The sequence below is a fragment of the Cryptomeria japonica genome, chromosome 9 (assembly GCF_030272615.1).
Source record: "Cryptomeria japonica chromosome 9, Sugi_1.0, whole genome shotgun sequence".
Taxonomy (NCBI): domain Eukaryota; kingdom Viridiplantae; phylum Streptophyta; class Pinopsida; order Cupressales; family Cupressaceae; genus Cryptomeria; species Cryptomeria japonica.
This window is the reverse complement of record NC_081413.1, coordinates 436,533,419-436,547,563: the sequence shown is the minus strand read 5'-3', so window position 1 is coordinate 436,547,563 and position 14,145 is coordinate 436,533,419. Positions and strand designations below refer to the sequence as shown.

The 14,145-nt window shown below is 39.2% G+C and overlaps 1 protein-coding gene across 1 annotated transcript in view; it reads left to right on the top strand.

Annotated features, from left to right (window-relative positions):
- Positions 1-13,906, top strand: part of LOC131037956 (zeaxanthin epoxidase, chloroplastic) — a 101,784-nt gene extending 87,878 nt beyond the window's left edge. Inside the window, exon 7 of the mRNA XM_057970223.2 lies at positions 13,421-13,906. Within this exon, the coding sequence (XP_057826206.1) occupies positions 13,421-13,622 (202 nt within the window). The 3' untranslated portion in view covers positions 13,623-13,906. The remainder of the gene's footprint in view (positions 1-13,420) is intronic.
- Positions 13,907-14,145: the final 239 nt, after the last annotated feature.

Here is a 14,145-nt window from a genome sequence, read left to right as displayed (position 1 = left end):
AAAATGGATATTAATATACAGATCAGATCATTTTGAGCTCATATTTTTGTTGTCTTCTTGCATGCATTTGTTGATTTACTGTGTTCTTTTAAATAATCAAGGGTTATTTGATTTGATGGGGATCGCAAGGCAAGCTTACAGACGTGTTTTAGGTTTTTCTCTCAAGGGGAGGAATTAAATATATGTAAAACCCCTCTGTTATGTGAATCAATTGTGTTTTCTGCTTGAATTTGATGAACATTTTAGCATAAAGGAAAAACTTACATATATGTCAGGCATATATTAAGTTGATGAAGTTGAAGTGATAGGATGTATGTGAATGTCCAAATTCGGAACTCTTGTTTAATTTGGGTGACTCTGTAGCCCGAATAAGGCACTGATATCATTTGTGGAGTGTTTTCTATCTTTCTTGGGGTCAAGACTGAAAATGAACACATGTTTTCTTTTAATGTTTCAGTATTGTTGAGGTGATGAGGTTCATAGGTTTTTTAACACTGGTTTATTGTGGGTCTTATATTAAAATTGTGAAAGTATTCACAAGAGGTATACCCACCTAAGCTTAGGATAAGCTTAAAGTGTAGAAGGTTTCGTAGAAACCTTGTTATATGTTATTTTGGATTTCTATTTTCTTATTGTTCTCTCAACATGCAACAGAGGCTTGAATTTTATTACAGAGGGGATAGGGAAATCAGAATTTGAGAACAACAGGGCGATTTGGGAAGGAGATGGAATGAAATGAAATGAAAGGCAAATTAAAAGAAATTTGAATGCCAATGTTTAATCCCATAATGGAGGGAAAAAGAGGTTCGACTTGGGAGGAAGTTATAAATAAGTGCCTTGGCCTTCATTTGAGACTATCCATTATTGCTTTGATAACGAATTGTTGCCAAAATGTTGTCAAACTCTTACTTCGAGGGATGCATACCTCCTAGTGCCTCAATTTCATGTTTGAGAGATAGCGCCTAGTTGAATGTATGACTGTTTCTCATCCAGAGGAGCAGAGTGGACTCAATGTGGTGAAGATTTGTGTGGATTTTCTGAGTGTTCTTGTTCCTGGTCGCAGAGTGTGCTGAAGTAGATTCTTGGTTGCAGGTCGCAGAGTGTCAGTCTTCTGGTTCTAGGTATTTCTTCTATCTCTTTTTGTGAGTTTGTAGAGTCTAAAATGGTGTTTGGGATTTTATTTTTGCAAAATCATACCCTAGCTGGCCGTACCATGTGGCTGAGTGCTTTGGGATGCGTGCATAAATTATTGGGGTCAGTTTGCCATGTTTTGTTGTCCTAGGACTGATCGCCTACCTCCTAGTGATCATATGCTTTCAGTTTCATGTCATTTGGTTAAGAATTGGGCGAGTTGTGAGTGTTTTTGTGAGATTTGGTGTTGCTGGTCTGAGTGTTTTTGTGAGATTTGGTGTTGCTGGTCTGTGTGTTTTCAGCGTGCTGGGAGTATATTAGATTTATAGATTTTGCGTTTTGGAGTGTCTTCTTGTGTGGAGTTTGTTTTAGGGTGTGTGGGTTCTTTGGTATGGAGAGAAAGATCTTGGTAATTGTTTGCAGTTGTTGGTTCTTCATTCTTATCGTCTATGATTCATATTGTAATGCTGGTAGTAGTACTAACAACAATTTCTATTGATCTTTCTTAGACCCGCTGCAAAGTGGAAGAGGTTGGCCTTGCTGCCTATCTTTGGGGTAGTGATTTCTCTTAATTTGTAATCCATATTGTGCATTGTAAAGCTGGTTAGTAGTACTAACAACTATCTAATTGGATTATTGCTCTTAGTCCCACTGCATAAGTGGAAGAGGTTGGCTTTGCCGCCTACTTTGAATATTGTAATGCTATCCTCCTGCTGCATAAGCGGTAGAGTTGATTTGTAATTTCATTTCTAGTCCTCCTGCTGGATAAGTGGTTGAGTGATTGCTACTTCAGTTTCTTGGCTTGTCCTTGGTTGGTTTACCGCCAAGTGATCTTTCAGTATTCTCATTATCTCGTTGAAAAGTGGAAGGGGCTGGCTTGCCACCCAAGTATTGTAATCAATTTTAGTTTCTTGCATCTAACGATCCCCTCAACACTGTATGCTCTCACCCTCCCAGATTGGGCTCTCAGTGATCAAAAGGTGGAAAGGGTTACTTTCAACAGTATTGGGATTTCATTTTCTAACCCTAATAGGTGTTTGTGTTGATTGTAAACTGAAATAATTGAAAAAATTTAAGGGGGATATTACAGTGGTATTAGAGCTAGTTTTCTTGCCAGCCTGTGTGTTCAGTTGATCAGAGCACAAGTTCTCCCAGCCACCCTGTTGGGTCGTGGTTTTTTTGGCTGCATATCGGAGTTTGGAAGAGTGTCTACCATAGATAAGTCTACGTGTGAGTTAATGCAAGGATTGATTAATTTGATGAAGGATCCAGATATTAGAAGGGGGGTGGTAAAGGTTCTTGCAAAATCCAATCATAAGGAAGAGTCTGAAAATAATATCATTAATACAAAGACAAATGATGGAGTTGGTGCTTTGACACATAACTTTGAGACAATGCTTCATGAAGACTATTTGCTAATGCATGCACCTACCATTGATGAGGTTTCATTCAAGAAGAAGAAAAATCAATATTCGAGGTTGTGCATGATGAACCCCTTAATGTTTCTTATGGAGCTAGTGATGGTGATGAGTGCACTCATGTGCTTCCAAAGGAAGAGCAAATGAAGATTGAAGAAGATATTGTCGTGGAGATTATAGAACCAGCTATGATAGATCAGCCACAAGGAGATATGATTTCTTTTGGTTTCCCACTAAATGAGTCTAGCATTGTTTCATCACCTTCACCTTATCTTGGCAAGGAGTCAAACTATAGTTTGGGATCTGTTGAGTATGATGATGTTCACCAATTAGCTAAAAATGATGATGAGACAAGCTTTGAAGAGGAGGTACATGAGACTTGGGGCAGCCATGGAATCACTACTGAAAGGTATGACAAAGATTCTAATTTTGGTATTCATCATAGCAGCAGTTCACTTTCTTTGGAAAATCAGTTTGTGGTTTCCAATGATAACCATTGTTTGAGATGGGTATAGTGAAAACATATGACAATCCACTATTTGAGTGAGAAGATGGAACATCATTTGGTTCTAGCATTGCACTTGGTGAAAATAACAATGTGTGGAAACCAAGAGAAAATTCAAGATCTAAGTTGGATGATACTTGGAGCTATGGTGAGCACTTTTTAACTGAGCAAAGTAATCAACCTTTTAGTATTTGGGATCCAAGTGTGAAGGCAGGTAAGGATGATGAGGAGACCGTGTGGGATGAATTTCCCTTTGATCTGGATGATGAAATGGAACTTGATGAGGATTCTATATCAACAAACAATGGTGACGTTACACTTGATCTTGGGGCTGCCTTCTCGTTTGATCAAAGTGACAATGAGGTGGAAGCAGATTTAAAATTCTATAAGGCTCTTGATATTGAAGGGTTTGATGGTGTTCTTGAACATAAATCAGATTTATTAGTGCACAGAGCTGATCATCATCTTGGTGTTGAGCAATGTCATCATGTGGATGATGTGGGTTGTGAGACTAGGGACAACCAAGGAGTCATTGAAGACAAGAATGAAAATTTTGATTGTAATCAAAGGCTCGAAGAATTAGTGGAGTCTAATCCTATTTGTGATATTGAGCATTTTCAGCTACTTGGTGGAATTGGACAAGAGTCTTGGAGCAGCTATGGGAGCAGCGATTGCAAGAAACAAAGTTCTGATTTTTTCTTGTAGCCTCTCAGCAGTACACCATCTTTATACTCTTATGAGTGGGATGGCTTCTAGGTTCTTGATAACTCTTTCTTTGAAGTGGGTATTGAGAAAAGTTATGATAACCCTCTCTTCGTGATGGATGATAATACATGTGGTGAAGTGACCGAACATGAGACTGAGTATAGTTTCTAGTGTATGGATGATGTAATCTCAAACCATGAGGATGTGCCATGTTTTGTGATTAGTAATCTTCCGAGGTTGCTTGATATTGAATGCATAAGTGGGGTTAAGGGTGAAGACTCCACTTGGGAAGTGTTAAATCGGAATGATTTCAACATCTTTGGCATCAAGGTGTTCTCTAAACACAGTTTAGTAGCCATCCAAGGTTTCATTGCAGCGGCAAGGAGTGAAGATTTCAGACTTGTTACTCATGAAGTAGGGGAGAAAGAAAGACCACAACATGGTGATTGCGTGCTTGATAACCTATTCCTTGGGTTGAATAATAATAAGGCTCATACTAGTCTATTTTTGGAGTTGGATTTGAGAACAACATTTGTTCCATACTCCAATGTTGTTGAAGCTTTCATGGTTAGGCTTCAAGAATTCTCTAGAGGAGACATCAATTTCTTAAGTATGCACTTGGTCCTTACTAGCACGTGGAGATGTGTTGAGCTTTCTTTTCAGTGTGTTGAACATCACTTTCAGTTGGGTATCCAGGCTCGAGATCGTCAACATGATTTGATGGAACTTATTACATGTGGAAAGAAGGATCTTTGGAGGGATAAGGAACAAATTTTCAGTCATGATGGTGTTGTTCCCTTCTTTACCAGCCATTTGATGGTTCCTTTTGCTCATCAACTAGTGGATTGGGAAGATATTTTGAGCAAAGGATGGTTCTATGTGAAGTTGGAGTCACTAGAGAGGATATTTCCAGCCTTGGATGTAGCAGATGTGTTGTTTTGGATGACAATTTTCTGTGTTGCAGCAGCTGTTCATCTTTTTGGATGCTGATTTTCCTAAAATCAGATCTCAAGTCAATCATTTCAGACTTGGTGGGCTGTTGGTGTACTCTTTTTCAGACTTCACAGTCCTGGCAGGATGGATTTATGGTCTCAGATGAGAGGTATGGCGAGTTGGAGCAATCAGTATCTGTGTATGGGAAGTATTCAAGCTCTAACTAGTGGTTATTCTTATGCCCTCTCTTCTACTTATGATCGGGACAACGAACCTTTGCTTTCTATGGTTCATCATTCCAAGGTGCTTGGAGTGGGAATTATAAGAGATTTCAAAAGTCTCCATGGTTGTATCAGAATAATTCAATTGAGACGTAGTAGATTCATGTGGAATTATGAGAATGAGTTTGTTGAGCTCCTGCAAAGGATTGTTTTCCTCCTTGCAGGAAGATTTGGAGAAATCACATTTACAATCATGGCTCTGCTTGACACCTTGGTGAGATATGTTGTGGAGTTTGGTTGTGAGTTGAGTAGACTTTATTTCCTATTGCCCAGGCTTGTGATAGACTATGGCATTGTTGATATTGATTACTCGGAGCTTTATGGGCATGAGATGCTGCATGATATTGATTTCAGTCCTCCAAGATTTTTCAGTTTGGGTATCATGAATGGTAACATTTTGGAGTTACAAAGGAGATTAGTGTAGTTTTGGCGCGATGTTTTCCCCGATGTGATCAGAGTGGCGCAACATCGACATGGCAGGTCCTTCTTGAGACGGACATGGGACCCTGGGATCGTACTTGCTTGGGTGTGGATCGGTTTAAAATTTTCTGGAGTTGTGGTGGCATTGCTTGAGGACAAGCAATTTTGGGAAGGGCGGACTGTAATGTCCCTTTTTCCGCTCTAGTTTGTTTTGGGGTCTATTGGTCACTTTTGAGACCCGTTGGTCAGTCAGAGGCAAAATTAGGGTTTCATATTTTCTAGGAGGATGCTTTGGCAGTTTTGGTGGCTTGCATGTTGGAGTTTTACAGTTTTGATTTTGGATTTCTTTTGGGTTTTCAGAGAGCTTTGCGATGGTGTGACATGCAATTGAATCTGAGGACATTTATGGACTTACTATTTTTAGTAAGTGGGGGCGAAGACAACTTATTTTTTTGGGTTCTTATGGGTTTTCAGAGATCCTCGTGATGGTGTGACATGCAAACTAATCTGAAGACTTTTCCTGACTTACTATTTTTAGTAAGTTACGACGGCTGCTCAGAATGTGGTAAAAATCACTTTGGAAACACTTACTATTTTTAGCAGTATGCTATTTATAGTAAGTACTATTTTTGGCAGGTTGTTGTGGTCTAGTTCAGAAGTTATGGTAGGCAGTGCAGTTTTCAGGATTACAACCTTTAGATTATTTTGAGCAGTTTTCAGTATATGACAATTAAGGCATTTTTTAATACTTTCCCCTTGGCTTAGGCGTAACTAGTGTATGACATAAATGGGGTCAATTTGATATTTAATTTATTAACTTATAGCTTAAGTCTGGATGCCCATGGAGGTATATTTGATTCAAAGGGATTATGACTTCACATTATATTCAATATTTGCTTAAGGGAGAAATACAAGCCAGTTGTTGTCGCCAAAGGTAGGTCTCTAAACTCGGTAAAGGTGTGTTCCTCAACTGAACAAGAGGCCTTTGTTGAGCTTTGCCAAAAATACGATGACATAGTTGCTTGGACCTATGAAGATCTGAAGGGTTTTGACCCTAGCTTAGCCCAGCATACTATAGAGCTAAACCCGGATGCAAAGCTAGTTAGACAAAAGCAAAGGCCAATAAACCCCAAGATCAAACCACTAATGAGGAAGGAGTTGACCAAGCTCATAGAAGCCAATATCATCTTCCCTATCAAGCACTCCTCCTGAGTGGCCAACCTTGTCCCTGTAAGAAAGAAGAATGGGGAAATCAGACTATGTGTAGACTTTAGGGATCTCAATAGAGCCTCCCTTAAGGATCACTATCCCCTTCTCTCTATGGAGCAGATTCTCCAAAAGGTCAGTTGCTCGGAAAGATTTTCATTTTTGGATGGGTATTCAGGCTACAATCAGATCTTGGCCCAAGAATCAGACCAATACAAGACTGCATTTACTACTAAGTGGGGTACCTATGCTTATTGCAAAATGCCCTTTGGGCTAACCAATGTAGGTGCCACGTTTCAAAGAGCAATGGACATGGCTTTCAAGGGGGTATTAGCAAAGTTTGTGCTTGTATACCTTGATGACATAACTGTTTATTCGAAGCATGCAGCTGACCATCTTGGTCATCTTGAGCAGGGGTTCATGAAATGCAGGGAGTATGGTGTGTCCCTGAACCCTAGCAAGTGTGTGTTTGCTACTGATCAAGGAAGATTGCTAGGACACATTGTATCCAAGGAGGGCTTGACCATTGATCCAGAGCAAGTGGAGGCTATTCTTTCTCTTCCACTCCCCAGTCACAAAAAAGGATTGCAAAGTTTCCTTGGTAGGATCAACTTTGTGAGGAGATTCATTCCCAACCTTGCCACCATGGTAAAATCCCTCACTTCCATGTTGAAGAAAAACTTGGTTTTCAGTTGGAATAAGGAGGGAAGGGCCAGTTTCGAAGAAATCAAACAAGCAATTGCTCAGGCCCCTACCCTTGTCAATCCTAATTATGAAAGGGATTTTATCCTCAATACCTTCGAAGGAGAATCCAGCATCTCAGCTGTCCTAACATAGTTGAACGATGATAATTTGGAGCAACCTATTGCTTTCTTCAGTGACAGGCTAAAAGACTATGAGCTTAAGTATAGTTATGTAGAGAAGCAAGTCCTCACTGTTGTAAGGGCATTAAAAAAGTCTAGACACATGTTGTCTAACAACAGGATCCAACTCTTAGTTCCACATGCAAGTGTCAAGGATTTCCTTCTAAACAAGGACATCAGTGAGAAGAGGGCTGGGTGGATAACTAAGGTCATGGAGTATGACATCAACATCAAGATCACCAAGCTTGTAAGAGGTAGGGGCCTATGTGAACAGCTTGTCTCATCTTTTGAGACTACTTCAGAGGTCGCCCTTGTGTTACAAGAGGATCAACCAACTAGCAATGACACTCAATTTAGTCGGGTAAGTGACATGACCACATTCTTTATGGAATGTAGATACCCCCAAGGTTTGGACAGGACCAAAAGAAGGCATTTCAGGTTGCAGTCCATTCCCTATGTCTTAGTGAATGGCACTCTTTTTCGAAGAGACTCTAATGGAGTCTTACTAAGATGTATCGAGCAAAACCAAGTCAGCAGATTGTTAGAGTAATTTCATGATGGTTGTTCAAGAGGCTACTTCTCTGCAAGGACTACGACTATCAAAATAATGAGGGCTGGTTATTACTGGCCATCCTTATTCAGTGACTCACATAGATGGGTGAAGGATTGCAAGAAATGTGCTCTCTTATTTGGAAAACAAAGACTAGCTGCCCTACCTCTTCACCCCATCCAAACAGATCAACCATTTGCACAACAAGGTTTAGACTTCATTGGCATGATAAATCCACCTTCTAGTGCTGGCCACAAGTGGATCTTGGCCGCAACAGATTACTTCACTAGGTGGACAAAGGCAGTCGCATTGAGGGATGCCACTGAGGCCTCAGTGTTGGAATTCCTTGATGGAATTGTGACAAGATTTGGTGTCCCCTCCACCATCATATCAGACAATGCTAGGGCATTCGTTGGAACCCAAATTAGTTCTTGGGCAGTTAAGCATGGTGTATACTTGAAGACGTCATCCAACTATTACCCTCAAGGTAATGGCTTAGCTGAATCTTCTAACAAGAACCTCATCAGGATAATTAAAAGGACGATTGAAGACAATTAGAGGACATGGCATACTAAGTTGAAGACAGCCTTATGGGCTGACAGGATCACACCCAAGAGGGCAATCAGTAACTCCCCTTTCATGCTAGTATATGGGAAGGAAGCCAGACTCCCGACTTCCCTGGAGTTACCCTCTCTTGAACTAGCACATCAGCTAGAATTAACAGAGAATGATGCCATGACACTAAGGCTAGCTGAGCTGATGGAGTTGGAGGAGGTCAGAAATTGGGCTATGCATACACTTGAGACTCATCAAGAACAGGTCAAGAAAGTTTTTGACAAAAAAACGACTAATAGGGTCTTCAAAGAGGGAGATCTAGTTCTCAAGTGGGATGCAGACAGAGCCAAAGCTAGGCGACACTCCAAATTTGATGCTATTTGGAGTGGTCCATATGTCATCACTAGTTGCAAGGAGGCCAATGCATTTCATCTCTCCAGGCTTGATGGCAAAGTTCTTCCAATCCCAGTGAATTGGATTCATCTCAAGCCTTGCTTCTGAAGAGGGTGTTGATGACTATGTAAATATTACACTAAAAGTTGTTTTTCTTTCATAAGTGCTTGTGCACCGGCCGCATTCTCCTTAAGAGGGTGTGCGTTCTAGTTTCTAGTTTTCCTCCAAGTGATGGCGCACACATGTTTTGGGTCTTTTCAATGACTCAATGCCCAATGGATGCTCAAGGCTTCTAGACTTCATGCTTAGTAGGCAAGCATCCCGCATAAATCACCAAAAATGTTGTCATTTTATGACACCCTTGGTCCATCAGTAAGAACCGATCAGAGATACGATCCATGGACCAACGCTGCCCCAGTTGATCAAGGAGAAAAGCAGAAAAATTATGAAGTGTGAGGTGTTGCATTTCCCGGAGGAGGTTCCTCCCTTAGCCTTTTCTTCCTTCCCCAGAATTCCGGAACCCTGAGGTTCCGAAGTTCCTTCTTTTTGCCTTCTCTTGTTTTTCTTCTCCGGAACTCCGGAACCCGGTTTCGGAGTTCCCTCTTCGTTTTCTTCCCTTCCTTGGAACTTCGGAACCCTGAGGCTTCGGAGTTCCTTCCCTTTGCTGCCTTTCCTTTTTTTTCCCGGAACTCTGGAACCCTGAGATTCCGAGGTTCCTCCCTTTCTTTGCCCCTCCTCTTCTGTTTCTCGAAACTCTGAAATCCCGAGGTTCCAAAGTTCCTTTCTCTTCTTCCCTTCCCCGGAACTCCGGAACCCCAAGGTTCCGAAGTTCCTTTCCCTTGCCTTCTCCGGAAATACGGAACCCCGAGGTTCCGAAGTTCCCTCCTAGCCTTTCTTCCTTTCTTCCTCCGGAACTCCGGAACCCCGAGGTTCCGAAGCTCTCTTCCTTTTCTTCCCTTCTTCTTGTTTGGAACTCTGGAACCTCGAGGTTTCGAAGTTCCTTAGCCCTCTTTTCAGTTCCCCGGAATTCCGAAACCCTGAGGTTCCAAAGTTCCCTGCTGCTCTCCTTTCTCCTTCTCAGAACCCCGAGGTTCCAAGGATCTTTCCTTGTCTTCCCCACTTCGGGAACCCGAGTTTCCGGAGTCCTCAGACTTCTTTTCGGCTGGCAACACTTCCGGATGGCGTGATCAACACTCAAAGCTTTAAATGCTCCGACGATTTTTGTGACTTGTGCACCTTCTTTTGTGGAGCCACAGGGGTGCATTTAATGTTTTTGGCAGGATTTCCATCAAGAGAGGTACAAGGCCTTGCTTGTTGTGGTGACTTATGTCATATCTGCATTCTTTGACTTTGGAAGGTCAGTCAATCCACCCTTCTTAGGATTGCATTTCCAGGGTATGGCTAGGTTGCTTGCATCTACAGATTTCAGGTGCATGCACTTCCCTGCACTCCCAGACTCACATTTCCCTGCACACACAGGGGTTATGATCACTCTTGTAACCATTTTTCTATATAAAGGTTGTTAAGCCTCATTGTAAAGGGTTCTCTCCCTGCTGGCTTGAGCTATTCTATGCTCTTTCACTTCTCTTGTATTTATCTTGCATTTTTGCAACTGTAAGTTTGGCCATTGGCCTTATAATGAATTGAAATCACCATCCTTGCCTTCTTTCAACTTATGTATGTTGTGTATGTTTCCTTACCTTCATCATAGGTGTATGTTTTGTGGCTCTTCTCTCATATATGCTGTGTTAATTTATTTTTGAGTGTGACTTGTGGGAAACCTTCTCCCCTTTTGACATTCAGTGAATTCTAACCTCCATACATGCATTGGGGTCACTCATACGACTGAAGTTGTGCATCTCCTAGGTATTTCAGTTGATTCTTTGTGTCATTTCGGGTAGGGAGAGAAACAATCTCTTCTTGGTGCATCACCTCCTTTTATTTTAAGCATTTCTCTCTTCCCATTACCTCTGCAAGTTGTTAGGATAGGCTTAGGAGTAAGTTTTGAAGTGTTGAGTTGGTTCAACACCTGCACCTGGATTGAGAAGGAAACCGGCCTTCTCCGGAGATTCAACCCCCTTGCGCAAGGTCCCACACTTCGGGGTTGTTTCCATGTTTCACAAGGTTGCTGAGTTGATAGCTCAGCAAGGGTGCATGCTTTTGTGATAACAGTTCCCTTCCTCCATTCCATATCGTTTTATATTGTCGTATTTTATTGAGGAGACACATTTCTTTGGAAAGAGGCATCCATTTAAAGGGTCATTTCTCCTTATTGTTGTCTTATTATTCAAATCAGATTTTGCACTTCTTATTCAGATCAGATCTGCAGTTCTTATTCAAATCAGATCTGCACTTCTGATTATTGCTTAAAAAATGGCCCTTCAAATGAAGTTCTCTTCTCCCTTTTATACCTCATGTTTGAGGGAGTCACTACTTTTCATTTCATGGCTTTTGACCATTCATTAAAGTTAACTAAACTTTAACTATTTTAATTTTATTCTTTATATTTTTATTTTTATTTTATTTTTATTCTTTTATATTTTAATTTTATTGGTAGTATTTATTATTAAATCCTATTTCAAAATGGGGACATTACATGTTCTTAACCTCTATGTGCCTTAACTTTTGGTAAGTTCATATAATATTTACAAATAAGCCCGTGACTAGGTTAAATTAAAAAAATAGTATAAAAAGCTTCAAAAAGCCAAATCCAAAACATATACACCCATAAGCAATTTGTAAAATCCTCAAACATTTGTAAATTAGCATAGACTAGAATTAGACTACCACTTAGGGTGAATTTGTTGAAAATTTTTCTGAAGCCAATTGTGTAAAACTCCACAGTTGGCTCCACAAAACCTATATATAAAAGAGGTTGAATATATCATTTGCATTAGAAATCTTATACATAAATTGCACATACCTCCTGTTATTAGTGAACTAGAATTTCTTGGTATTGCTAGGGCTTTTTTCTTATGCTACAACAGATGGAGAAAACTCCCTAGGTGAGGGTGCAGGCAAATATTCCAGCAAAAATGTCACCCCTGCAAATCACATAGAACTACATGCCCTAAACCACAATCAACTACCTCTCTTTGAAGAAAGATGACCCACCCTATAGGATTTCAATTTTCGGTTAAATGTTCTATATTTCCCTCTACCAATGTAGCCTATCTCAATACTTCTTACCCTAGGACTCTTACATCGTCACATATATCTTCATCTTGTTTTCACAAACATTCTTAGAACCTACTATTCCACCTACAATTGAGGAAACTCCGGAACACCTATTCCACAACTAAATTAAAGATGACTTCTATTGTGAAGGCATTGATGCAACTATTTTAACTATTATGGACCATAGGAAACATCTACCTTGTTGAGACTCAGACTTGGAGATTACTCAGCAAGCTAATTTTTAATATGGACTTCACAAACAAACTCGGCTAAAAGTGACATTTTAAGAAAAAGTTTGACATGTAAAGGTTTGTATTCTATTAGATTTTTTCAAACTGTGTTTCCATGTTATTTTTTATCCTTGTAGCAGACACAACTAGTACTTGACAACTTTCCTCAGCACTATTCTTTTGACCCTTAAAGTTCTCATTATTTTTCAGTTCTCATCCATAGATGTTAGAAACCGTTAAACCTTGATAGGAACAGTAGCCTGCGAAACATTTAAATATAGATAAATTAATGATATTTCTATTTAATAGAATCATCATTAATTTAAAAAACTCTCCAGTTCCTGTGTCTAGAAGAAATCTATTAATTTAGTACATTGAAATTTTATTATGATATATCTAAGCAATATGATGAAATTTTAGTTTTAGATCACTATAATGATTTTTCTTTATTTGGTTATTTTTTGTTAGCACATAAGATTATTGCAGCAAACAAGGGAAACTTTTTTTGTTTAATTTACATTTTCAATTATAGCCTTCCATTTCAATCAAATGATGAAGTTCCATTTACATGTAAATTCAAAGTAGATTTGAATTTTTCTAGAATGTAAAATTTACAAAATTTAGGCACCAAAAAAAACATGCGAAAATGGTAAACTTATCTTCGAAGACATTGAACTTATTTCAATTTAACTCCTTAAGTTATTTTAAAGCGAAATTGATAAGGATTCGTAGTTAATTTTCATGTCATTTTTCACTTCAAAGTAACTAGATAAATGAAAGAAACAATTTTTAAGTTGAAACATCTTGATGCATTGCACGGGAGTTGGAAGCAATTAGTTAGTAACTATTCTGTTGATGATCTAATAATTTTAGTCAATTAATGTTCACTGCATTAGTATTGAATCTTTGAAGAAGTAAGAGTTCCACACTTACAAGTGATGCATGGGTTTGCAAACCAACATATCCTCTTACATGGAATTGGAAGCAATCAGTATTCTGTTGCATGATCTAATAATTTTAGTATACTAATGTTGTATTGCACTGGCATTGAAGCTTTGAAGAACTAAGGGTACCACGCCTGAAAAAGATGCATGGGTATGCATGCCACCTCGCTCTCTTGCCTGAACTAAAACCTGACTGGGTGAGGAAATTGTCAAATGAAGAAGTTCTCAAGTGGGCAATTGAGTTCCGTAACTGGATAAATGCATATCCAAATTTTCAACAAGGTGATCCTAATTCTACATATTGCAAGTAGTTCTTTTGTCTATCATTGTGGCAAAAGAAATTGGGCTTCTAATGGTGTTCTTATATATGTATGTTAAAAGAACTTTAATGGTGGACTATTGAAACAACTTATACGTCTTAGCTTTTGTAAGCTAAGTTTATTTAGCTAATATTTCACTTAATACTCTGTTAAAAGATTTGACTTGTGTGTGCACGTGTGCATACATGTGTAAGATATAGTAAATAATCATCTATCAATGTTGATAAATGTGTAAAAGGATGCGGCTAAACTGGCTCCAAAATGGTTTTACTTCACTTTTTATTGTGTATTCAAAAGCCTCCATACTTTGATTAATTTATGCTCCATATTTTTCATCAAAATCATCAAATGTCAAAGTTGCTTTTCTGTGATCTCTTTCGAAATCTATTTGATTAGAAGATGGTTTTGTATAAATAATTAGCTATTGAATTCAAGGCTACATTCTTCAAGAACTCATTCATTTTTTTATTGGAAGACTACAACGTATAATTGTAAAGGGAAATAAAATTAAACT